Genomic DNA, 25,630 nt, shown 5'->3' on the forward strand with positions numbered 1-25,630 from the left:
ATTAACATCATCCTTCATTCAAAGTGAATTCACACAGTGGTTGACTGGCAATCGTGGGCGATGTCAGTGTGTTAGCGATATGAATTATTCCGTGTGTTCCGGATGAATTATTTGTTCGAGGAACAGCTAATTAATTGTTCAAGTAAATTAAGGGTAATTAACGTCATTACAGAGTTTTGGCTGACTGTCGCTGGGCGAAGACATTGAGCTTAACGTAATTCGTGCGGATTAATTATCTATCAGTGGGACACTTAATTAATGACTCAAGTTAATTAAGAACATAAGAACAAAGGTAACTGCCGAAGGTCTATTGGCCCATACGAGGCAGCTCCTATTTATAACCACCCAATCCCACTCATATACATGTCCAACCCACGTTTGAAACGATCAAGGGATCCTACCTCCACCACGTTATGCGGTAATTGGTTCCACAAATCAACAGCCTTGTTACCGAACCCGTATTTACCCAAGTCTTTCCTAAATCTAAACTTATTCAGTTATTAGGGTAATTAACGTCCTTATAAGTGAATTCTTAGTGTTTGACTATCGTGGGCGATAGTGATTGAGTAAAATAATTTGCTCTGGATTAGTTATCTGTCCATGGGACGGCTAATTAATTGCTCAAGTTAATTAGGGGGTAATTAATGCCATACAGTGTTTTTGACTGACTGGCGTGGGCGAAGTCATTTGAGCTAGCATAATTTGTTCTGGATTGAATATCTGTCTGTGGGACAATTAAATAATCACTCAAGTTAATTATGGGTAATTAACGCCACAAAGTGAATTCACAGTGTTTTGTTGAGACCTGCTGAGGCAGTGTGGAGTGGAACGTGTAGTGTTAATTATCTGTCCGTGGGACAGTTAATTAATTGCTCACGTTAATTATACGTAACTAACAATCATCAAAGTGAAGTTTACGTAGACTTGTGCAAGAAAGATGTCGAGTGAGTGACAGTAGCGTTTAATGTAACTCGTTTTGATTAATTAGCTGACAGTTTTACAGTAATTAAGGTAATTACTCACTGAATGCTTGAGTGGTCAAGTGTTTGTGTAATTAAGAGCAAGCAAGTTATCGTGTTGACAGTTGACTTGTCAGTAGGAGACAAGTGCGTGGTCTAACGTAAACTAATTGTTACTGACTGGCGTTGACAGTCAATTAACCTAGTCATTGTGATATCATTGCAGGGTGCTGGAAGAATTTAGTTGCAAGTTATGGTCATTGATTTACATTGCAAAAGGCTGCCAGTATTTTTATTTCAATTTGCATCCTAAGTGAGGACTCCGTGTGTTAAGTTAGTTCAGTTCAGCCGAGCGGCAAAGTGGAGGGCTCCTTGCTATACTGGCTGTGATTAGCTGTCATTAATGTGCCACTGAAAGACATTAACGTAAAGTCAACTTTGGTATTGTGGTGGTCGTAGTTCTTTTATAAATAAATTGTTATTTTTGATAAGAGAATGGGCTTTATGTCAATACCTTCCATATTATTGCCTACTAATATTCTGCAACCATTCTAGGATACTTTATTGAAATACTGCTTCTGGGATTCGAACCTGATTCATATAAAGCAAATCAAATCAAGTTTGGTGTGAGAATCCACACAAAATGACTGAAAATGGAAGTTGTAGTGAGTGAACTGGTGCTAGTGAGGGAGCTATGTGGAGCTCTGAGGGCAGAGATGGAATCCCTGCGGGAGGAGCTTTTAGATGAAGGAGCTAAGACAGACGAAACACCGTCAAGAAGAAGCAAATGAAGAACGCAACAGTAGAAAGTTATCGTCCTGGAATGTCGTAAAGGACAGGAGTCTTATGAATACTTGACAAAGCCGCCTATCTTGAGGTTATCTTGAGATGATTTCGGGGCTTTAGTGTCCCCGCGGCCCGGTCCTCGACCAGGCCTCCACCCCCAGGAAGCAGCCCGTGACAGCTGACTAACTCCCAGGTACCTATTTACTGCTAGGTAACAGGGGCATTCAGGGTGAAAGAAACTTTGCCCATTTGTTTCTGCCTCGTGCGGGAATCGAACCCGCGCCACAGAATTACGAGACCTGCGCGCTATCCACCAGGCTACGAGGCCCCTACCATAAAGACTCCCAACCCATTCACCGTGCTGGAAGACGAATGCTGTGTGGAGATGGTAGTCCCTCGAAAGTCAAGACAACGAAAGGAGTGCAGGTCCCTCAAGGTGCTCACAGAGTAAAGGAAGTACCTAAGCAGACTTGGGTTGTTGGAGATTCTCAGGTAAGGTATCTGGATAGAGCTTTTTGTGTCAGAGATAGGGGGAACATGTTGAGGGTTTACTATCCGGGAACAGGAATTGGTGATATTGTTTCCAACATGGACGATATTATGGCTGGAAATGGGAACAAACCCAATATTTATATCAGTGCTGGTGGAAATGATAGTGAACGAGTTAGGAGTGAGGAACTGATACAGAGGTTTAAGACAACTATAGAATTAGTTAGTAGCAAGGGAGAAGTTCCGATCATATGTGGCATTCTTACAAGAAAGGGAGTTGGAAATAAATGGTTGTCGAGGGCACTTGGTGTCAATTGTCGACTGGACAAATATTGCAAATTAAATGCACTATCATTGATAGATAACTGGGAACACTTCTGTGGAAGAAATGACATATATGCTCAAGATGGGGGTGCATCTATGTAGGGCTGGGGTTGTTGCTGTTTTTAACTCGTTGGTACCTATGGTGGGTGGGGTTTGTTTGCGTTTAAAATGTTAGTAGATAGTGGTATGGGAATAGATATGGAGAAAGAAAGAAATAAAAGTATGTGTTTGTGGTAGAAACAACTTGGCAAAATGATCAATGAAGGAGTGGAGCCTAAAAATAACAATACAATTAGGGTATATTACACTAATAGTAGAGGTCTAAGAACCAAAATAAACAATTTAAATGTTCTTGTATTTACAGAAAAAATAGATATTATTGCACTTACCGAAACGTGGATGAATGTAGAAAATAGAGAACTATTAGCTGTATATCAAATACATCAGATTTAAAATATTTCACACATAGATATATTAGATGGGGAGTGGGTGTAGCCATATATGTTAGGGAAAATTTGAAATGTAGTCTCAAATCAAAACTGAGCAACACACAGAAACTATTTGGCTAGAATTAAACAAAAAAACAAAACAAATAATCTTATAATAGGAGTTATATACAGACTACCAAATTTAGACAGAATAGAAGCAATGCATCTATGGAATGAAATATCTAGAGCATCTAGGTCTAACAGTATTTGTGTCCTGGGTGACTTTAATTTTAGTTGAATAAACTGGATTAACGGAACTGGGAATAAGGAAGCAGATTTTCCAGAATTAGTTGACGATTGCTTTCTTAATCAACATAATAAGGAACCAACATGGGAAAATAATATTTTAGATTTAGTGTTAACTAACAGGGAAACACAAATTAATGACATCGAAAATCGGAATGAACTAGGGAACAGTGATCACAAAGAAATCAGATTTAGGCTTAGAATGGGATAGACCTTTAGGAGAAAATTCTGATAACGTGCCAGATTTTCGAGAAACTGATTTTAATAGCCTAAGAAATTTTTTGGGTCAAATAGATTGGAAAGCCTTGGGCATAGGGGTTGAGCCGGTCTTCGAACGAGACGGGAACCCAGCGATGGGTGATGTAAAAAGGGGGTTTCGATGTGAATTCAAAATATAACTTATTTAAAAATATTTTAAGCAAAGCACAGGAACGTAGTATGCCATACAAATTGAATCGATCAAATACTAATGACCCGAAATGGATAACAAAGGATCCGAAGAACCTTATAGGTAGAAAGAGAACTTGGTACAAAAGAATTAAGAATTTGGAAGTTAGTTTAGAACAATATTTAGTACAACTGTTTAGAAAAGTTAAAAAAGAGATAAGGCGGGCAAAAAGAAACTTCGAAGTTCGTATAACAAAGCAAGCAAATGCAAATCCTAAAGTTTTTTTTTAGTTATATCGAACAGAGATTAGGGAATGGATAGGTCCATTAAAAACTGAGACAAGTCAGATAACGGATAATGACGAAGAGATGCGTAGTATTTTTAATGAATATTTTATCTCTGTATTCACAAAAGAGAAATTTAACTCTGTGCCTTCAGCCGAACAAGTATATGTGGGTGGGAACGAGGACAGGTTGACTAGATTAACAGTTGCCAGGAATGATGTTATTAAACAAATAGTGTAACTCAAACCAAACAAATCCCCAGGAACGGTCGAAGTGTTTGCCAGGGTGCTTAAAGAAGGCAAAGAGGAGCTTTGCGATCCATTGTCTACCATATTTAATAAATGATTAGAGTCAGGCAGAGTGTCAGAGTCGTGGAAGGTTGCTAATGTGGTACCAATTTTTAAGAAAGGAGATAGATCACTTGCTTCAAACATAGGCCAATTAGCCTAACGTCTATTGTAGGAAAGTTACTTGAATCGATAATTGCAAATACCATTCGTCTTCATCTTGAAAAACATAAATTAATAAATGATTCACAACATGGTTTTACAAAAGGCCGTTCATGTTTAACAAATTTGCTATCATTTTATTCCAGCATAGTTGAGGCAGTTGATAGTGGCAAGGTTTGTGATGTTGTGTACCTTGCCTTGACATTAGCAAAGCTTTATATATATATATATATATATATATATATATATATATATATATATATATATATATATATTATATATATATATATATATATATATATATATATATATATATATATATATATATATATATATATATATATATATATATATGTCGTACCTAGTAGCCCGAACGCACTTCTCAGCCTACTATGCAAGGCCCGATTTGCCTAATAAGCCAAGTTTTCCTGAATTAATATATTTTCTCTATATTTTTTCTTATGAAATGAAAAATCTACCCATTTCATTATGTATGAGGTCATTTTTTTTTATTGGAGTTAAAATTAACGTAGATATATGACCGAACCTAACCAACCCTACCTAACCTAACCTAACCTATCTTAATAGGTTAGGTTAGGTTAGGTGGCCGAAAAAGTTAGGTTAGGTTAGGTTAGGTAGTCGAAAAACAATTAATTCATGAAAACTTGGCTTATTAGGCAAATCGGGCCTTGCATAGTAGGCTGAGAAGTGCGTTCTGGCTACTAGGTACGACATATATATATATATATGTCGTACCTAGTAGCCAGAACGCACTTCTCAGCCTACTATGCAAGGCCCGATTTGCCTAATAAGCCAAGTTTTCCTGAATTAACATATTTTCTCTATTTTTTTTCTTATGAAATGATAAAGCTACCCATTTCATTATGTATGAGGTCAATTGTTTTTTATTGGAGTTAAAATTAACGTAGATATATGACCGAACCTAACCAACCCTACCTAACCTAACCTAACCTATCTTTACAGGTTAGGTTAGGTTAGGTAGCCGAAAAAGTTAGGTTAGGTTAGGTTAGGTAGGTTAGGTAGTCGAAAAACAATTAATTCATGAAAACTTGGCTTATTAGGCAAATTGGGCCTTGCATAGTAGGCTCAGAAGTGCGTTCTGGCTACTAGGTACGACATATATATATATATATATATATATATATATATATATATATATATATATATATATATATATATATATATATATATATATATATATATATATATATATATATATATATATATATATATATATATATATATATATATATATATATATATATATATATATATATATATATATATATATATATATATTTACTTATTATATATATATATATATATATATATATATATATATATATATATATATATATATATTTATGAGAGAGAGAGAGAGGCCTAGGGGACGGACGTGTGGCGGAAGAGCTGCTGCCTTCTCAGCCATTACCCTGAGACATCTTGGCCTCACTGTACCAAGACTCAACCATATTCACCGTGAATACACCAAGCAGACGTGGGAGTGGCCGGAAGTGCCTACTGTATACCATCTATGTGAAAACTTATCAAAACAGGTGGGTTGGCAGTGTGGAGTGATGGAGGCTGGAGTGAGGGGCCAGGATGGACCCTGCAGGCCTCCCATAGTGATGGGAGGTGGGGAGTGAGTGAGGGGTATTGTGTGGTCAGGAGAGAGAGGTGGGGGTTACCCGTGTGCCAAATAGTGTTTTGTGTTTTTCTTTTTTGAAAGTTTTGTTGAACAAGTTACGTTGTCAGCGATAATTGGCGCAACATATCTATCATATTGTGAGTACATCACACGTGCAGTGAATCAGATTACAAGTGTGTGATTCATTCATTATTGTGCAGTGATATACGGGGGAATTATACCAGTGTTAGTGTCACCCTGACCCCCGCCCCCACCCAGCGACCAGGCCGGGAAGTACCTGCAGCTCTCCCCCTCCTTCCCCACCCCACCACGTCGCCTCCCCACCCACGAGACCACCTTGCCACCCGCCCATAGGGCCCGGGAGGCTCCCATGTGTGTCTACGCCACCCACTCACCCAATGTATACCCACATATTGTGTAGTGGGTGTATACCCACACTTCGTATAGAGGTGGTATATGTATTACCACTCATCTGAGTAGTAAGTGCCACGGCCAGCTGACTATCCCCCCAGCCTCCAACCGCCGCCCACCCTCCAGTCTCCACCCAGCGCCCGCCCATGTCGCAGCTCTCAACAGACAGCCAGGCTTCTCCAAGCCAAGATGAGCCATCAAGCAGGGGTAGACAAGGCAGATGTCAGACGTGTGACAGGGTATGCTATATCCGGTTGAGTGACGATAATGTGCGCCTTCATTACTACAACAGAGCCAGGTGTTTGGGTTCTGGGCGCCCTCCCAGGGAGAACACCAATCAACAGCCCACACCGCCCGTAAGGCAAAACACCTCCCAGACCTTCATTCCCACAGAAAACTTATTAGAAGCTATCAAAGCAACATCAGCCAGAACCTTGCAACACATCCCTAAAGCAGCCCGCCCCCATGCAGCAGCCAAATTATCTGCCCTCCTGAGAAAGGTCAACGACTCTCCTGGAACGACCCAAGCATGGCACAACCTCCTAATGTTTGGCAACATATGTCTAGCCACCCCTGCAAGGAAAGACAAGACCTTAGCTGCCTCGGTCATCAAAGCTATAAATGATTTTCCCAGGGAGGACAACCAGGTGCGCCTTCCCACTCGTGCGAGAAACACCCACGGCAGGAAGAGCAACAGTGCCATATCCGAGACATAAAAAATCAGAACATCAGTCACCAAGAAAATAGAAGAAGGAAACACTATTGGAGCAATATGAGTCATCACCAGTGAGGACTCAATTGCCGACAGAGATGCCGCAACAGCTCAAGCCCTAAGGGAGAAACACCCACCCAGGGCTCCGCGTGAGGACGACATTGTACAAGTGGGGGCTACCGGAGCAGAACCTCTCTGGGTGGCTGAATCTGTGGTTCATAAAGTAGCCATGCCCTTCCCAACAGGATCAGCAGGTGGGTTCACAGGACTAAAACCCAACCACCTCAAGCAAATTCTCAACCCTGCACTGGGTGACATTGCAAAGAACCTCTTGGTGGAACTAACCAGATTCACCAACACATGTCTAGCTGGCAACATACCAGCGTCCATAAGACCTATCTTTTTTGGAGCATCTCTCTGTGCTCTAAAGAAAAAGGATGGAGGGATCAGGCCAATAGCTGTGGGCAATTCTCTCCGGCGTCTCGTCGCAAAGGCAGCTGCAAGAACAGTTAGTGATGCAGCGGCCAACATGCTAAAGCCAAAACAGCTCGGGTTTGGCATTCCACAAGGGTGTGAGGCGGCAGCCCATGCAGCCCGAGCCTTCATCGCCAACATCACAGACGAAAAGGCGCTTATCAAGCTAGATTTAAAAAATGCCTTCAATTTGGTGCGGAGGGATGTTGTACTCCGTGCGGTTCATAGTCATTTCCCTTCCCTCTACCCTTTTGTACATTCATGCTACAGTATGGACCTTAAGCTACTTTTTGGCGAACATGAAATTGACTCGTGAGAAGGCGTCCAACAGGGTGACCCCCTTGCTCCTCTCCTTTTCTGCTTAGTCATCAAACAAGTCACAGAGGTCCTGTCCAGCGAGCTTAACATCTGGTTCTTGGATGATGGTACCCTAGCTGGTTCCCTCCCAGCTAGGGTACCAGCTGGAGGACATCAGAAAAATCCAGGAGCAAGGTGCAGTTTTAGGCCTCACCCTGAACCCTTCTAAATGTGCAATAATATGTTCCAACCAGGGCATCGTAGAGAGAATAGAGGGTCTTCTGCCAAATATCCATAAAACTAAACTTGAAGACAGCGCACTCCTAGGAGCTCCCCTGGGGTTGAAAGCCATCGATGAGATCCTTGATAAGAAAATCGCCGACCTTAAGAGGATGGTTGGGAGGATTGAGGATATTGATCCTCATGATGCACTCTACCTCATCACCAGATGTCTGTCCCTCCCCAGGTTAACCTACTTTCTGAGGTGTTCACCATCTTACAGCAGCCAAAAACTAAGTGAGTATGACCGGTTACTGAAATCAATGCTAGAAAAAGCCCTTAATCTCTCTCTTGATGACCTACAGTGGAAACAAGCCTCTCTTCCAGTAAGACTTGGGGGCCTCGGAGTTCGAACAGCAACGCAAATCGCTGTTCCAGCCTTCCTGTCCTCCTTATCAGCATCCGACGACCTTGTGAAGGAAATTCTACCTGCCCACTTACATCAGCTGGCAGGTGTACATGATCCCAATTTTACACGCTGTGCCACAGAGTGGGCCTCTCGTGCAGGCCCATCACCTCAACCACTATCCCCAAAAGCCCACAAGCAATCCAGCTGGGATGGCCCCATTGTAGACCAAGTTGCTGCAGAGTGCCTGGGTGCTGCAACAACGCAACACGACATTGCTCGCCTCACAGCAGTAGCAGCCCCACATGCAGGGGATTTCCTGTTAGCAACCCCAATGTCGGCAACTGGCACGCGTCTCACACCACACGCCCTCCGAATTGCTGTGGCCCTTCGCCTTGCTGCCCCAATCCACACCAGATATAGGTGTATTTGCGGCGAGGTGGTGGCTGACAGGTACGGCCACCATGGCCTACTCTGCCAAAGCACAGGGGGATGGCACTCGAGGCACAGTGAAGTTAACGACATCATCAAGAGGAGTCTCACCACAGCTGGATGCCCAGCTGAAAGAGAGCCCCGTTACCTAACGCCCCGTAACTCTGATGCTCTTATTGGTCGCCCGGATGGTATCACAGTGAACCCCTGGAAGAATGGCAAGCAGTTGGTATGGGACTACATGTGCGTATCAACCCTGGCTAACACCTACATTAACCTAAGTGTTTCACAACCAGGTGGCGCTGCCACCCACAGGGAAGCAGCCAAATCCCGTAAGTATAGAGAACTGGATCACCACTACAATTTTGTCCCCATTGCTTCTGAGACACTCGGCGCCTGGGGTAAAAGTGCTACCAGTTTTTTGAAGGAACTGGGTTCTAGGCTCATTGAAACAACAAGGGACCCTAGAGCAGCCAGCTTTCTTTTCCAGCGCCTCAGCGTAGCGATACAGAGGGGAAATGCGCACTGCATTCAGGGTTCCTGCCCGCCATCTGAGGAGCTGGAGGAACTCGACAACCTATGATAACCATCTTTGTAACCTATATGTAACTCCTTTTTTGTAACAAGGTTCAAATAAAGCAAATATATATGTGTACATACAAAAGGCACCCTTCTTGAGCCCGGATGGGCACATGTATAAGCAAGTAGATGGGGTCGCCATGGGTTCTCCCCTAGGTGTCCTGTTTGCAAACTTCTACATGGGTACCATCGAGCAAAAAGTCTTAGTCGACATGAACTTGAATCCGGCCATATACTGCAGGTATGTTGACGACATTTTTACACAGGTACCTGATGTCAGACATCTGCAGGAGCTGAAGGAGGCATTTGAGCAGAGTTCCGTGCTGCGTTTCACTTACGAGACGGAAAAGGATGGGAAGCTGCCTTTTCTAGATGTAACAGTCATGGAAAAGGGCGGAGGTTTCCACACTGCAGTCTACACTAAGGAAACAAACATAGGAATGTGCCTAAATGCCAACAGCGACTGCCCTGACAGGTACAAGAGGAGTGTTGTTAACGCATACGTCGACCGTGCTCTCAGCCACAGCTCAGAATGGAAGCAAGTCGACGAAGAACTCTGTAGGGTAAGGCAGGTCCTAGTCAATAACGGCTTCTCCAATGGTTTCATCGAAGACATCATAAGAAGGAAAGTGAAAAGCCATGCAACCTCTGAAGAGACAACTAACACAACACTTATACCCCCTATTAGACTATTTTACAGGAACTTCTTTTCCACAGCTCATAAAACGGAGGAAAGGGTCCTGAAAGATATTGTTAATAGAAACGTTATCCCTACAGACAAAAATCAGAGGATACAACTGACGATTTACTATAAAACCAGAAAAACGGCCAGCCTACTCATGAGAAACTCTCCAGACACAAAACAGAACGCTTTAAAAGAGACTAACGTCGTCTATGCCTTCAAATGCCCACTTGGGGACTGTAAGCTCCAAAAAACCCAGTATATAGGCAAGGCAACAACATCTCTTTCTAGGCGTTTAACGATGCATAAGCAACAGGGCTCCATTAAGGAACATATAATCTCTTCCCATAACCAAACCATCGCCAGAGAAATCCTAGTAAACAACACAGAAATCATCGATAGATACAGCGATAGCAGGCGGCTTGACGTTTGCGAGGCACTACACATCAAGAAGTCAACACCAGCAATCAACAGCCAATTATTGCACAACTATATTCTACCCACCTCAAGACTCCGCTCCAATATAGAAGCATCAAGAAATATGGACCAATAGGCTTTCTACAAACACTTCTATTCAATACCCATTGTTTCTGTTCTGTCTTGTGTTGATACTTTTAATACCCTATTAATATCCCCTCTTGTTCTGTCTTGTGTTAATGCCACATCACCCCTCCCACCTCACTCAAATGTAGATATAAAATCAGAGATACGTAAGTTCTAATCAGTTGTGTATTTGTGAAGTCTTTGAAAATGTAATAAGTTTTACGAAACGCGCCCGTGTCGCGTCAGACTAGAAATAAAAATGAATTTTGGAGAAGTGATTTTTGATTTACCTCCAACAGTGAAGCGTAATGTACGAAAGATTGAGAAAATTCGTGTTAGAATTATTAATCTTACTTTTTCGGTCATATTTAATAATATATATATATATATATATATATATATATATATATATATATATATATATATATATATATATATATATATATATATATATATATATATATATTATATTTCAGAGGGAAATAAACACAGAAAAAGACTCACTATTACTTCAAGACGATCTAAATAGTTTTTTGAAATGATCAAAAGATAGGCAGATGAAGTTTAATGCTGTCAGATGTAAGGTTTTGAGTCAATAAAATAATGAGTTACTAGATACAAGCTAGAAGGTGTTGAGATTGCGAAGAGATTTGAGAGTTATGATTAGTAAGAATTTAAAACCAAAAAATCAATGCATTAATGTGCGTAATAAGGCAAATAGGACACTGTTATTTTTTAAATAGAAGCGTTAGTAACAAGACACACGGTATTACTCTTCAGCTATTTCTTACTCTGGTTAGATGACTAGACCACACACTAGAATGTGAAGGAACGACGACGTTTCGGTCCGTCCTGGACCATTCTCAAGTCGATTGTGATGAGGAATTGATTGATTGATAAAGATTAAGCCACCCAAGAGGTGGCACGGGCATGAATAGCCCGTAAGTGGTACAATTTTTTTTTCTCAGTATTCTGAGGTTGCATTTAACCATCAAGCTGTTATCGCGGGGGAGGATACTGCTTCACAGTCTTTATGAGGGTGTCCAGCTGCTGGACACCTTTGTTGACCAGGAGAGTGGCTGTGTTGATGGCTTCAGGGTGGCCACTGCATGATTCAGGAACTCTTAAAGCTCTTCTAAGGTCATTGGTTGCTTCACATTCCAGAAGATAGTGAAGTAATGGCTTTTCTGTGACAGTTTGGTAGATGATGCACTCTCTCTGTCAGGGTTCACCAATCTCCCAGTTGCATCTGTAACCTAGACGTAGTCTATATAGCCTAACTACCATTTCCCTGTGGATTCCTTTTGGGATATTTAACCTTTCTAATTTGGTTGCCTGAAGATACCATGTTGCAGATGGCGAAACTTCAGCTATTCTCTGGTGTAGGTAGGCTTTGTTGAGATGTGAGAGTTTTTTGGTGATGATGTTTTTTATGTTCTCTAGGCTGGGTTGAATTGTTTTATGTATCACTGAATGACGAGTTGCCAATTTAGCAATTTCATCAGCTTTTTCATTTAATGGGATTCCAATATGGGATGGGATCCAGTTTAAAGTTATGTTGAGTCCTTTGCCTTTAGCGACTGCTCTAAGATACAAAATGGTGGTAATTATTTCCACATTATCTTTCCACTGTTTTTGTCCTAGTATTTGAAGTGCAGCTTTTGAGTCTGTGTGTATGATTGCATTTTGAGTGCTTTGTGCAATCACATATGCGAATGCCTGTTGTATGGCAAACAGCTCAGTTTGGGTTGATGATACTAGTCCTCCCAGTCTCCAATATGCCTGTACGCTGGTCGTGCAAAGAGCAGCGCCAGCACTCTCATTTTCTGTGTCCACCGATCCGTCTGTGAAGATGTGGGTGGCTCCTGCTACTGCTATGCTATACATTTGCTCTTCTATTATGCGCCTTAGGATTGTCGGATCATAGGCAGCCTTTTTCATTGGGAGACTTTCTATTACTATTTTGAAAGTAGGCTCTTCCCACGGCGCGGAAGGAGTATAATTTGGGTGTGGATGATCACCCTCTCTATCAAGAATCATGTTTTTTAAATGTAGTCTGTTTAGCACTTTTCCTGCTCTTGCAACCCAAGAGTTTCCATTGTTTTGGCCTAGTCCAACCTCCAAGGCCTGCCGTACTGGGATTGGATCAGAAGAAATAATTATCTTACTGATAATTGTAGCTGTCCTTTGTGATATTCTTTCTTGTAGAGAGGGCAAACCCGTCTCCAGTCTAAGAGTTTCAAGCCTGATCCACATGGGGGCTCCCAGTGCAGCTCTCATAGCATTGTTTTGGGCCACTTCAAACTTTTTCCACTGTTGGTGTGATAGATTTGTGAGTGCAGGTGCGGCATAATCGATCACTGATCTGACTGCCTGTACATAGTATGTGCGAAGGACTTGCAGATTGACTCCTCCAGAAAGGGAGGTTAGCGACCTGAGGATTGCCGTCCGGGCCGCAGTTCGCTCACTCAAGTAAGTGACCTCAGCATTAAAATTCATGTGTGTGTCCAGGATGATTCCAAGATACTGATAGGTGTCGACCCATTCTATTGGTTGACCCTGTACTGTGAGTTGAATGTTGGGCTTCGCTATTTTTATGGGCATGGCTTTTGACTTTGAGGGGCTGAGTTTGATCCCAATCTGTTTTGCCTCTTTACTGATGCAGTCTAAGCATTTGGGTGCAAGGCGCGCCGCAAGCCCTTCCTTTTATGATGATGACAAAGTCGTCTGCGTAGTTTAGTAGCCTGCAGTGATGTGGGAGTTTCAACCTCATTATTCTTTCCATTAAACAGTTGAAGAGAAGAGGGCTAAGAATACCTCCTTGCGGTGTACCATTTTCATGTCTTTTGTACTCAGAGACTGTGCCATGAAGTTTTACTCTTGCTTCTCTGTTTATGAGACAGTTTTTGGTCCAGGAGAGCGGGTTGCCTCTGACCTCTTTGTCAATGAGGCAGCAGAGAATAGCAGGGGCGCTAGCCAGTTCAAAGGCTTTTTCGAGGTCCAGGAATATCAGCATTCCTGGTCTGTCATTCAAGTGGGCTAACAGAGTTGTAATACATTCCACTGTGCCAACCCCTCTTCTATAGGCATACATATCATGGTGCAGTTTAGGCATTTTCCACTTCAGTCTGCTGAGTGCCATTCTGTCAGCCGTCTTGGCTGCACAGCTTTGGAGAGAGATGGGCCTGGGATTAGCTGGATCTTTGGGTTTTGGGATCGGCACTATGTCTGCTCTATTCCAAGCAGAAGGTCTAGTTTGAGAAGTCCAGGCTAAATTAATTAACCTTAGGTATGCAGCGTCTCCCTCTGGGCCGAGGTTTCTAATAATTTTATAGGTTATTTTGTCGGCTCCAGGGGATGTATCCTTGGAGTTTTTCTTAGCCCGATTGAGCTCATCCAGTGTGAAGGGGGCATTAGTGTCAGAGACTTCTTCACATGCTGTAAGGATTCTGTGCCACCTTTCATCCTCTAGTCCGGTCTGTACTGCAAATACATCTGGTGGAAGTTGATTGCTGGCTGCTCTCTCTGCAAACCTGGTTGCCAGTACTTCGGCTTCCTGTTGAGGATCCTTAAGGTGTGTGGAGCTTTAGGTGTTTTATTCCCTTTGGCCCGGTGAATTTGCTGTCACATCTCTCCGAGAGAGGTGTGTTCATTCAGGTGTGAACACCATTCCAGCCACTTTTGTTCTTTTATTTGTCTGGTCTCTCGATGTACATGTTCCTTGACCTCACAAAGTAAGATCCTGTTGCGGTCACGTGGCTGCTTTTTGTATAGCTTTCTTGTTCTATTGAGTCTATGGTTGAGTTCTTTGACACGTTCGCAATAGTACCAATGATCTTTATGGTGTCCGATGGACTGTTTTTTCAGTGATGAGGAAGATTGATTGATAAAGATTAAGCCACCCAAGAGGTGGCACGGGCATGAATAGCCCGTAAATGATGAGGAAGTAGAGACAGGCAATAAATAGGCACCAGAGCTGAGGAGCAAAGTAAGGTGTAGTAGAGGGGCTAGTAGTAGGAACTGTAGAGGGCCTATTGGCCCATACGAGGCAGTTCCTATTATAACCACAGAAAGAGAAGGAGAAAATAATGAGAAGGGGAAAACCAGGGAACGTAGGAGAAGACAATGAACAGAAAAACGAGAGAAAAGAGAAAGAAAGGAAAGAGAAAGAAAGGTAAATGGAAAGGGTAAGCTTATGTAAGGTCACGTTTGTTAGAAAGATTAGAGCATTTGAGTATATACTGTGAAAGGAAAGAGTCCACAGCAACAAAGCCAGGACTCAAGTTCATGTTGGGTACATTGTGTATTAGAGCTGATTCAACAAGACGGCGTCTGTGTAGAGTAGAGGCAGGAAAGATTATAAGAATAAGCCCTTCTCTTCCTTATTTCTATGGTCTTCCTAAGACTCATAAACCTGGTGTTCCTCTTCGTCCTTTCATTTCTTCACGGGGCTCTGTCAGCTATCCTCTTGCCTCCTGGCTCGCTAAAACCCTGACGCCTTACCTTGGCACTTTTTCTCCTGCCCACCTTCGACATTCTCAGGACTTCATAGAAAAACTGCGCCTGCAATCCTCTTGTAAGATGCTTAGTCTTGATGTCGACTCTGTTTACTAATGTTCCGTTCGATGACGTTCTCTCTTTCCTTAGACAGAAGGCGTCTGAGGGCCTCCTTCCTCTCCTGCTTCCCACTGACGTTTTCCTTGAACTCATTAGACTCTGTGTTGACTCTAACTCTTTCTCTTTCAACGGTAAATATTACACTCAAACTTTCGGGGTCGCTATGGGTTTCCCTCTCTCCCCTGTTCTTGCTAATTTCTACATGGAATACTTCGAAACTGTTCTTCTTCCTTCTATTGATACTCGTCCCTCTCTCTGGCATCGCTATGTTGATGACATTTTTGTTTTATGGCCTCATGACCTTAGTCTTTTCCAGCCTGTCCTCTCCTCTCTTAACAATCTGGCTCCTATCCATTTCAAAGTTGAGTGAGAATCAAATTCTCTCCTTGCTTTTCTTGACGTTCACGTTCACAGCTGTGTCCGGGTTCTCTTTCTCTGTCTACCGTAAACCCATGCATAGTGGCATGTACATTCACTTCTTTTCCTACCATCCTCCTTCTGTTAAGAAAAGTGTCCTCGTCTCTCTCTTCCTCCGCGCTCTACGCATCAGCGACCCTCAGTTTCTTGATTCTGAAATTGCCCTTATCTACAAATCATTCTCTCGCCTTGGTTACCCTTTGCATTTCATCAACTGTGCCTACTCTCAAGCTAAACGAAATTTATTTTATCCTAAACCTGCTTCCAACACTAGTAGCACTGTACTATGCCTTCCCTTCATATCTGAACTCAAAACTTTTACCAATACCTTTCGTCCTCTTGACAGTAAGCTCGCCTTTCATCAAACTAACACACTTCGTAGCAATCTAGTTCACACTGCTCCTCCTGCTTCTAATGCTGCTGGTGTCTACTCTATTTCCTGTTCGTCTTGTCCTCTCCAATACTTTGGCGAAACTGGCCGTACACTGAATGACAGATTTAAAGAACACAAGAGAAGTGTTAAGTCTGCAGACACTAACAATGCTCTCTTCTGCCCTGTGAGGGATTCTAATCATCCCATTGAATGGTCTTCCTCCAAAATAATCTTTCCTGCCTCTACTCTACACAGACGCCGTCTTGTTGAATCGGCTCTAATACACAATGTACCCAACATGAACTTGAGTCCTGGCTTTGTGGCTGTGGACTCTTCCCTTTCACAGTATATACTCAAATGCTCTAATCTTTCTAACAAACGTGACCTTACATAAGCTTACCCTTTCCATTTACCTTTCTTTCTCTTTCCTTTCTTTCTCTTTTCTCTCTTTTTTCTGTTCATTGTCTTCTCCTACGTTCCCTGGTTTTCCTCTTCTCATTAGGAAAATGAGTTACTTCTCTTGAAAGAACAACGAGAAGTAACGAAGGAGGAGACCAGTAGTAAAGGGACCTCGTCTTGGAGAGTTGTGAAAGACAGGGGCCTTAAGAAGACTTTGATAAAGCCCCCTTCAAACGCCATAGCAACTTCTAATTCATTTGACGTTTTGGAGGACGAGTGCTGTAGTGAGACTGCGGATCGCGCAAAAGGGAAAGCAACGAAGAGCAAGGAAGCGCAGGCCCCTCAGAGAGTAAAGGAAGTAGCAAAGCAAACCTTAGTTGTGGGAGATTCCCAGATAAGGTATTTGGATAGAACGTTTTGTGCTAGAGATAGGGGGAACAGGTTAAGGGTTTGCTATCCCGGAGCTGGCATTGGTGATATTATAAACACCATGAATGATATTATGGCTGGAAATGGGAACAATCCCATTATTTGCATTAGCGTGGGAGGAAATGATGTTGGTCGAGTTAGGAGTGAGGAACTGATTCAGAGGTATAAAACAGCCATAGAATTAGTTAGGAGCAAGGGAGGAATCCCGATCATATGTGGCATTCTTCCATGAAAGGGAGTGGGAAATGAATGGATATCGAGGGCACTTGGTGTCAATTGCCGGCTGGAAAGATATTGCAAATCAAATGCAATATCTTTCATAGACAACTGGGAACACTTCTATGGAAGAAATGAAATGTATGCTCGTGATGGGGTGCATCTATCGAGAGCTGGGGTTGTTGCTGTTGCGAACTCGTTGGAAGAAGTGGTTAGAGGTGTTTGTTTGGGTTTAAACTGTTAGTAGATAGAGGTATGGGAATTGATTTGGAGGAAGGAGGTAATAAAAGTATGTGTTTGTGGGAGAAAGGAATTGGCAAAATGATCAGGGAAAGAGAAGGGCCTCAAAATAACAATTCACTTAGGGTATATTACACTAACAGTAGAAGTCTAAGAAATAAAATTAACGAATTAAGTGCTCTTGTCTGCACAGAAAAAATAGATATTATTGCACTTACCGAACCGTGGATGAATGTAGAAAATAGAGAACTATTAGCTGAATATCAAATAAATGGATTTAAACTATTTCACACAGATAGATATATTAGACGAGGAGGTGGAGTAGCCATATATGTTAGGGACAATTTGAAATGTAGTCTCAAAGAGGGAATCAAAACTGAGCCACACACAGAAACTATTTGAATAGAATTAAACGAAAAAGCTAATAATATTATAATAGGAGTTATATATAGGCCACCAAATTTAGACAGAATGCAAGCAAAGCATCTATGGGATGAAATATCTAGAGCATCTAGATCTAACAGTATTTATGTCATGGGTGACTTTAATTTTAGCGGAATAAACTGGTTGAACAAAACAGGGAATAGTGAAGCAGAAGATTTTCTAGAATTAATTGATGGTTGCTTTCTTACGCAACACATTAAGGAACCAACACGGGAAAATAATATTTTAGATTTAGTGTTAACTAACAGGGAAACACAAATTAATGACATCGAAATAGGGAGTGAGCTAGGTAACAGTGATCACAAAGAAATCAGATTTAGCATAGAACGGAATAGACCAGTAGGAGAAAATTCTGTTAAAGTGCCAGATTTTCGAAAAGCCGATTTTAATAGCCTAAGAAATTTTTTGGGTCAAATTGATTGGAAAGTCTTGGGTATGGGGTGTGGGCCGGTCTTGGAGCGAGACATGAACCCAGCGATAGGTGACTTAAATGGGGATTTCGATGTGGATTCAATATATAACTTATTTAAGAACATTCTAAACAAAGCACAGGAACGTAGTATACCATACAAATTGAATAGATCGAATACTAATGACCCAAAGTGGATAACAAAGAATTTGAAGAACCTTATAGGTAAAAAGAGAGCTTGGTACAAAAGGATTAAAAATGGGAAGGTCACTTTAGAACAGGAATTCGTACAACTGGTTAGAAATGTTAAAAAAGAGATAAGGAAAGCAAAAAGAAACTATGAAGTTCGCATAGCAGGGCAAGCAAAGACAAATCCTAAAGGTTTTTTTCAGTTATATCGTACTAAGACTAGGGAAAGGATAGGTCCATTAAAAACTGAGACAGGTCAAATAACAGATAGTGATGAAGAGATGAGTAGTATTTTTAATAAATATTTTGTATCTGTATTTACTAAAGAGGAACTTAACAATATGCCTTCAGCCGAACAAGTCTATGTGGGTGGGGACGAGGACAGGTTGACGAGTTTAGCAGTTACCAGGGAGGATGTTCTTAAACAAATAGTAAAACTCAAACCAAACAAATCCCCAAGGCCGGATGAAGTGTTTGCCAGGGTGCTTAAAGAATGCAAAGAGGAGCTTTGTGACCCACTGTCAACCATATTTAATAAATCAATAGAGTCAGGCAGAGTGCCAGAGTTTTGGAAAGTTGCTAATGTGATACCAGTTTTTAAAAAAGGAGATAGATCACTTGCGTCTAACTATCGACCAATTAGCCTAACGTCTATTGTGGGAAAGTTACTCGAATCTATAATAGCAAATAAAATTCGTCTTCATCTTGAAAAACATAAATTAATAATTGAGTCGCAACATGGTTTTATAAATGGCCGTTCATGTTTAACAAATTTGTTATCTTTTTATTCTAGCATAGTCGAGGCAGTTGATAGTGGTAAGGATTGTGATGTTGTGTACCTTGACTTTAGCAAAGCTTTTGATACAGTGCCACATGAAAGACTGATTAAAAAGATAGAGTCTCATGGTATTGGGGGTGCTATATTAAGCTGGATTAGGGCATGGCTATACCAAAGGAAACAGAGAGTTAGTATAAATGGAATCAAGTCAGAGTGGGAAAATGTTGTAAGTGGAGTGCCTCAAGGCTCTGTCCTGGGACCTCTGTTGTTTATAATATATATAAATGATTTAGATTCAGGTTTGAGTAGCAACATTTGCAAATTTGCTGATGATACGAAAATCGGTAGGGAAATTAATTCGGAGGAGGACTCACTATCACTTCAAGTTGATCTAGATAGGGTTTTGAAATGGTCAAAGGATTGGCAGATGCAGTTTAATGCTGATAAATGTAAAGTTCTGAGGTTAGGTAATGATGATAGAGTTACAAGATACGAGCTAGATGGTGTTGAGATTGCGAAGTCGGATTGCGAAAGGGATCTGGGAGTTATGATTAGTAAGAATTTAAAACAAAAAGATCAATGCATAAATGTTCGTAATAAGGCAAATCGGACACTTGGATTTATTAATCGCCGCGTTAGTAACAAGACACCTGGTGTGGTTCTCAAACTATATCTCGCTCTAGTTAGGCTCCATTTAGATTATGCAGTTCAGTTTTGGTCGCCATATTATAGAATGGATATGAATTCACTTGAACGTGTCCAGCGTAGGATGACTAAGTTAATTCCCCAAATTAGAAATCTTTCATATGAAGAAAGATTAACAAAGCTTAAGTTACATTCACTGGAAAGGCGAAGAGTTAGGGGTGACATGATAGAGGTTTACAAGTGGGTGAATGGACATAACAAAGGGGATATTAATAGGGTATTAAAAGTAGCAACACAAGACAGAACACGAAACAATGGGAATAAATTGGATAAGTTTAGATTTAGGAAAGACTTGGGTAAATACTGGTTCAGTAACAGGGTTGTTGATTAGTAGAACCAATTGCCGCGTAACGTGGTGGAGGTGGGGTCCCTCGATTGTTTCAAGCGCGGGTTGGACAAGTATATGAGTGGGATTGGGTGGTTATAGATAGGAGCTGCCTCGTATGGGCCAATAGGCCTTCTGCAGTTACCTTTGTTCTTATGTTATTATGTTCTTATATGAGTGGGATTGGGTGGTTATAAACAGGAGCTGCCTCGTGTTGGCAAATAGGCCTTCTGCAGTTGCCTTTGTTCTTATGTTCTTATTATTTTCTCCTCTTTCGGTGGTTATAATAGGAACTGCCTCGTATGGGCCAATAGGCCCTCTACAGTTCCTACTACTAGCCCCTCTACTACACCTTACTTTGCTCCTCATCTCTGGTGCCTATTTATTGCCTGTCTCTACTTCCTCATCATGTACGGGCTATTCATGCCCGTGCCACCTCTTGGGTGGCTGAATCTTTATCAATCAATCTTCCTCATCACTGAAAAAACAGTCCACCGGACACCATAAAGATCATTGGTACTATTGCGAACGTGTCAAAGAACTCAACCATAGACTCAATAGAACAAGAAAGCTATACAAAAAGCAGCCAAGTGACCGCAACAGGATCTTACTTTGTGAGGTCAAGGAACATGTACATCGAGAGACCAGACAAATAAAAGAACAAAAGTGGCTAGAATGGTGTTCACACCTGAATGAACACACCTCTCTCGGAGAGATGTGACAGCAAATTCACCGGGCCAAAGGGAATAAAACACCTAAAGCTCCACACCCCAAAAATCCTCAACAGGAAGCCGAAGTACTGGCAACCAGGTTTGCAGAGAGAGCAGCCAGCAATCAACTTCCACCAGATGTATTAGCAGTACAGACCGGACTAGAGGAAGAAAGGTGGCACAGAATCCTTACAGCATGTGAAGAAGTCTCTGAAACTAATGCCCCCTTCACACTGGATGAGCTCAATCGGGCTAAGAAAAACTCCAAGGATACATCCCCTGGAGCCGACAAAATAACCTATAAAATTATTAGAAACCTCGGCCCAGAGGGAGACGCTGCATACCTAAGGTTAATTAATTTAGCCTGGACTTCTCAAACTAGACCTTCTGCTTGGAATAGAGCAGACATAGTGCCGATCCCAAAACCCAAAGATCCAGCTAATCCCAGGCCCATCAACAATGGCACTCAACAGACTGGAGTGGAAAATGCCTAAACTGCACCATGATATGTATGCCTATAGAAGAGGGGTTGGCACAGTGGAATGTATTACAACTCTGTTAGCCCACTTGAATGACAGACCAGGAATGCTGATATTCCTGGACCTCGAAAAAGCCTTTGAACTGGCTAGCGCCCCAGCTATTCTCTGCTGCCTCATTGACAAAGAGGTCAGAGGCAACCTGCTCTCCTGGACCAAAAACTGTCTCATAAACAGAGAAGCAAGAGTAAAACTTCATGGCACAGTCTCTGAGTACAAAAGACATGAAAATGGTACACCGCAAGGAGGTATTCTTAGCCCTCTTCTCTTCAACTGTTTAATGGAAAGAATAATGAGATTGAAACTCCCACATCACTGCAGGCTGCTAAACTACGCGGACGACTTTGTCATCATCATAAAAGGAAGGGATGCGGCGCGCCTTGCACCCAAATGCTTAGACTGCATCAGTAAAGAGGCAAAACAGATTGGGATCAAACTCAACCCCTCAAAGTCAAAGGCCATGCCCATAAAAATAGCGAAGCCCAACATCCAACTCACAGTACAGGGTCAACCAATAGAATGGGTCGACACCTATCTGTATCTAGGAATCATCCTGGACACACACATGAATTTTAATGCTTAGGTCACTTACTTGAGAGAGCGATTTGCGGCCCGGACGGCAATCCTCAGGTCGCTAACCTCCCTTTCTGGAGGAGTCAATCTGCAAGTCCTTCGCACATACTATGTACAGGGAGTCAGATCAGTGATCGACAATGCCGCACCTGCACTCACAAATCTATCACACCAACAGTGGAAAAAGCTTGAAGTTGCCCAAAACAATGCTATGAGAGCTGCACTGGGAGCCCCCATGTGGACCAGGCTTGAAACTCTTAGACTGGAGACGGGTTTGCCCTCTCTACAAGAAAGAATATCACAAAGGACAGCTACAATTATCAGTAAGATAATTATTTCTTCTGATCCAATCCCAGTACGGCAGGCCTTGGTGGTTGGACTAGGCCAAAACAATGGAAACTCTTGGGTTGCAAGAGCAGGGAAAGTCCTAAACAGACTACATTTAAAAAACATGATTCTTGATAGAGAGGGTGATCATCCACACCCAAATTACACTCCTTCCGCGCCGTGGGAAGAGCCTACTTTCAAAATAGTAATAGAAAGTCTCCCAATGAAAAAGGCTGCCTATGATCCGACAATCCTAAGGCGCATAATAGAAGAGCAAATGTATAGCATAGCAGTAGCAGGAGCCACCCACATCTTCACAGACGGATCGGTGGACACAGAAAATGAGAGTGCTGGCGCTGCTCTTTGCACGACCAGCGTACAGGCATATTGGAGACTGGGAGGACTAGTATCATCAACCCAAACTGAGCTGTTTGCCATACAACAGGCATTAGCATATGTGATTGCACAAAACACTCAAAATGCAATCATACACACAGACTCAAAAGCTGCACTTCAAATACTAGGACAAAAACAGTGGAAAGATAATGTGGAAATAATTACCACCATTTTGTATCAAGGAGCAGTCGCTAAAGGCAAAGGCCTCAACATAACTTTAAACTGGATCCCATTCCATATTGGAATCCCATTAAATGAAAAAGCTGATGAAATTGCTAAATTGGCAACTCGTCATCCAGTGATACATAAAACAATTCAACCCAGCCTAGAGAACATAAAAAACATCATCACCAAAAAACCTAGCCTCAGAACTTTACATTTATCAGCATTAAACTTCATTTGCCAATCCTTTGACCATTTCAAAACCCTATCTAGATCAACTTAGACCACACACTATAAAGGGGCCAGGTAGATCACACACTATAAAGTGTAAATGGCCAGTTAGACTACACATTATAAAGTGTAAATGGCCAGGTAGATCACACACTAAAGTGTAAATGGCAAGGAAGACCGCATGCTAAAGTGGTACCCAGTAATCATTAAGATTAACTAAAATGACAAGATGTCAGATTAATAATAATAACAATAACAATAATGAGAAAGTCAACAGGAGTCATGGAGAGGATTCGAACCTAGGCGCTGGGGACTCCCAGGAAATCCTCCTCATGACATCTACTGATCTTCTCATTGATGCATCACGTTAATGATTTCTTTGTGCAATAATAATAATTACGAATGAGTGGCAGGATTCAGCCTCTAGCCGGGAAACAACTGAATTTGTTGAAATGAGAGTTAAAGTGTAATATTAATTGATGACCTATAATAGGCTGTCTCAAGTCAGCTGAGTTACTGAAGGTGTTCGGTTGTGGAAATGATAAATCAACAGGAGTTTGGCGTGTTGGTGATAAGTGTGGTGAACGCTGAAGTGCTAATTTATGACGATTAAATTATCTTATTAAAAAATACACGTAACATTAAATGGAAACTTGGATACACAGAAGAGTCAGAAATGATCAGGAATAATTTCTTCAGTGCTGGAGTTGTAAATAATTGTTGTGTTAGACTTAGCCCTTGTTAAAATTAACTACATTCACAATTTTAACTGAAAAAATGACGAGTAAACGGATAAAACAGTCATTGAATCATAACTAAAAAATATCGAAAAGGGAGGCAAGGAGCTGACGTGCGACCATAGAAGCACAACGTGAGTACACCACCGCTCCCCCTCCCCCTTACCATACTAACCTTCAACTTTTGCCACATCCAGTAGGAATGACCTGATGGCGTAGAGGTATTTGGGTGTGGCCAAGTCGCCCATCATTCCTTTGCAGTGCCTACGACCCGCCTCCCACGTGACCGTGTGTGTACTCAAATAGATGCATTCGTCCAGAACCAAAGTGTATGGGTAAGGGCAGGTCGGATCTGGAACAGCAATACGCTGAAGAAACATGAACAACAAACATTTTAAGGTTGTGTATTGGGACAGATGATGAACATAATTATCTTGTTGCTCTAGTACAAGTCAACGACGCCTTGTAAGGTATGGTAATTGTTCAGTGTTGTCAACATCACAGTCAAAGAAATCATTGAAACATCACAAACGAAACAGCATTCTGCCCATCGTTAGTAAAAGTGTACACGTGTATTGTTAGGCCTATGTACATATTTAAATTCATTGTTGAGGACTATAAGGTTCAATAAAACATATTATACACGTTTGTTGGGATTAATGTTATTAACAAATCTGAAAGTGTCTGTGTTTTTAAATCATATTGCATATTGAAATGAATAATCAGAAAACTTGTAATCAAAAGTAACTTAACAAACAAACTGCTCTGTAACAAAACTACATTACCTATGTATACTAACTACTGAACGAAGTCAAAATTAATACCACATTAGAATATTATGGCAGCAATAAAATTTTATTTTGTGCAATTTATACTAACTTTAGCAGTTATTAAAAATGTTTTCTACATATATGTCGAAAAGGGTTTGACCAACTAAACCTCTTTGAACGGTTCTGTTAGTAAAAACTTGTGTGACATGAACCAAATATCATATATGTAAGGAATTGTGCAAAACGTAATTTGTCAAAATATTTTCTCAAATGCAGGAATTACCTTGAGGGAATTGATCGTGTCGTCGTGTGGTAATTGAGGGCAGTTGACGTCGAGTGGCAATTTGGTGGGGTAACGTTATCTGCGAGTCGATCTCGGCAGAGCTAAGCTCCTCCCAGTAATAGTCCTCATACACGGGCTCGTTAGCCACCACCACCACCACCAGGAGAAGTAATGAATACATAGTTACCATGTAAATCTTAGCTATGGTGAGGCAGTCTTGATGCTTCCCAGATACGTCTAAGACACCCAACTTGGCACTCGGGTTGTAGGAGAGGAGTGACGCCCCTGTCGTTGTCTTCTCCAAACAGCGAGCGGCGGGGAAATGATGCTCCTGCCTGGGGTAATTTACTCATACAACACATAGGAGTAACCAGTATCACGTAGCTGGGAATAATGAGGTTAGCTCGCATCTGCCAATTGTGTTACCTCGTAACTATTTAACAGTTGCTTAAACACGTTTACTCCATTTAAGTGGTATTTCCCACTCCGAAGAAAAACATTACTTCTCCTATCTAAGAGCAGTGAAG

At 41.6% G+C, this 25,630-nt stretch overlaps 1 protein-coding gene across 1 annotated transcript in view; it reads right to left on the bottom strand.

The window, feature by feature from the left end:
* LOC123750896 (macrophage mannose receptor 1-like) overlaps positions 1-25,401 on the bottom strand; it is a 60,754-nt gene extending 35,353 nt beyond the window's left edge. The window contains exons 1-2 of the mRNA XM_045732998.2: positions 25,104-25,401; positions 24,226-24,402 (exon numbers count right to left, since the gene is read on the bottom strand). Coding sequence (XP_045588954.1) covers positions 24,226-24,402; positions 25,104-25,293 — 367 coding nt within the window. The 5' untranslated portion in view covers positions 25,294-25,401. The remainder of the gene's footprint in view (positions 1-24,225; positions 24,403-25,103) is intronic.
* Positions 25,402-25,630: the final 229 nt, after the last annotated feature.

Source organism: Procambarus clarkii, chromosome 4 (assembly GCF_040958095.1).
Source record: "Procambarus clarkii isolate CNS0578487 chromosome 4, FALCON_Pclarkii_2.0, whole genome shotgun sequence".
In the NCBI taxonomy this organism is placed as follows: Eukaryota; Metazoa; Arthropoda; class Malacostraca; order Decapoda; family Cambaridae; genus Procambarus; species Procambarus clarkii.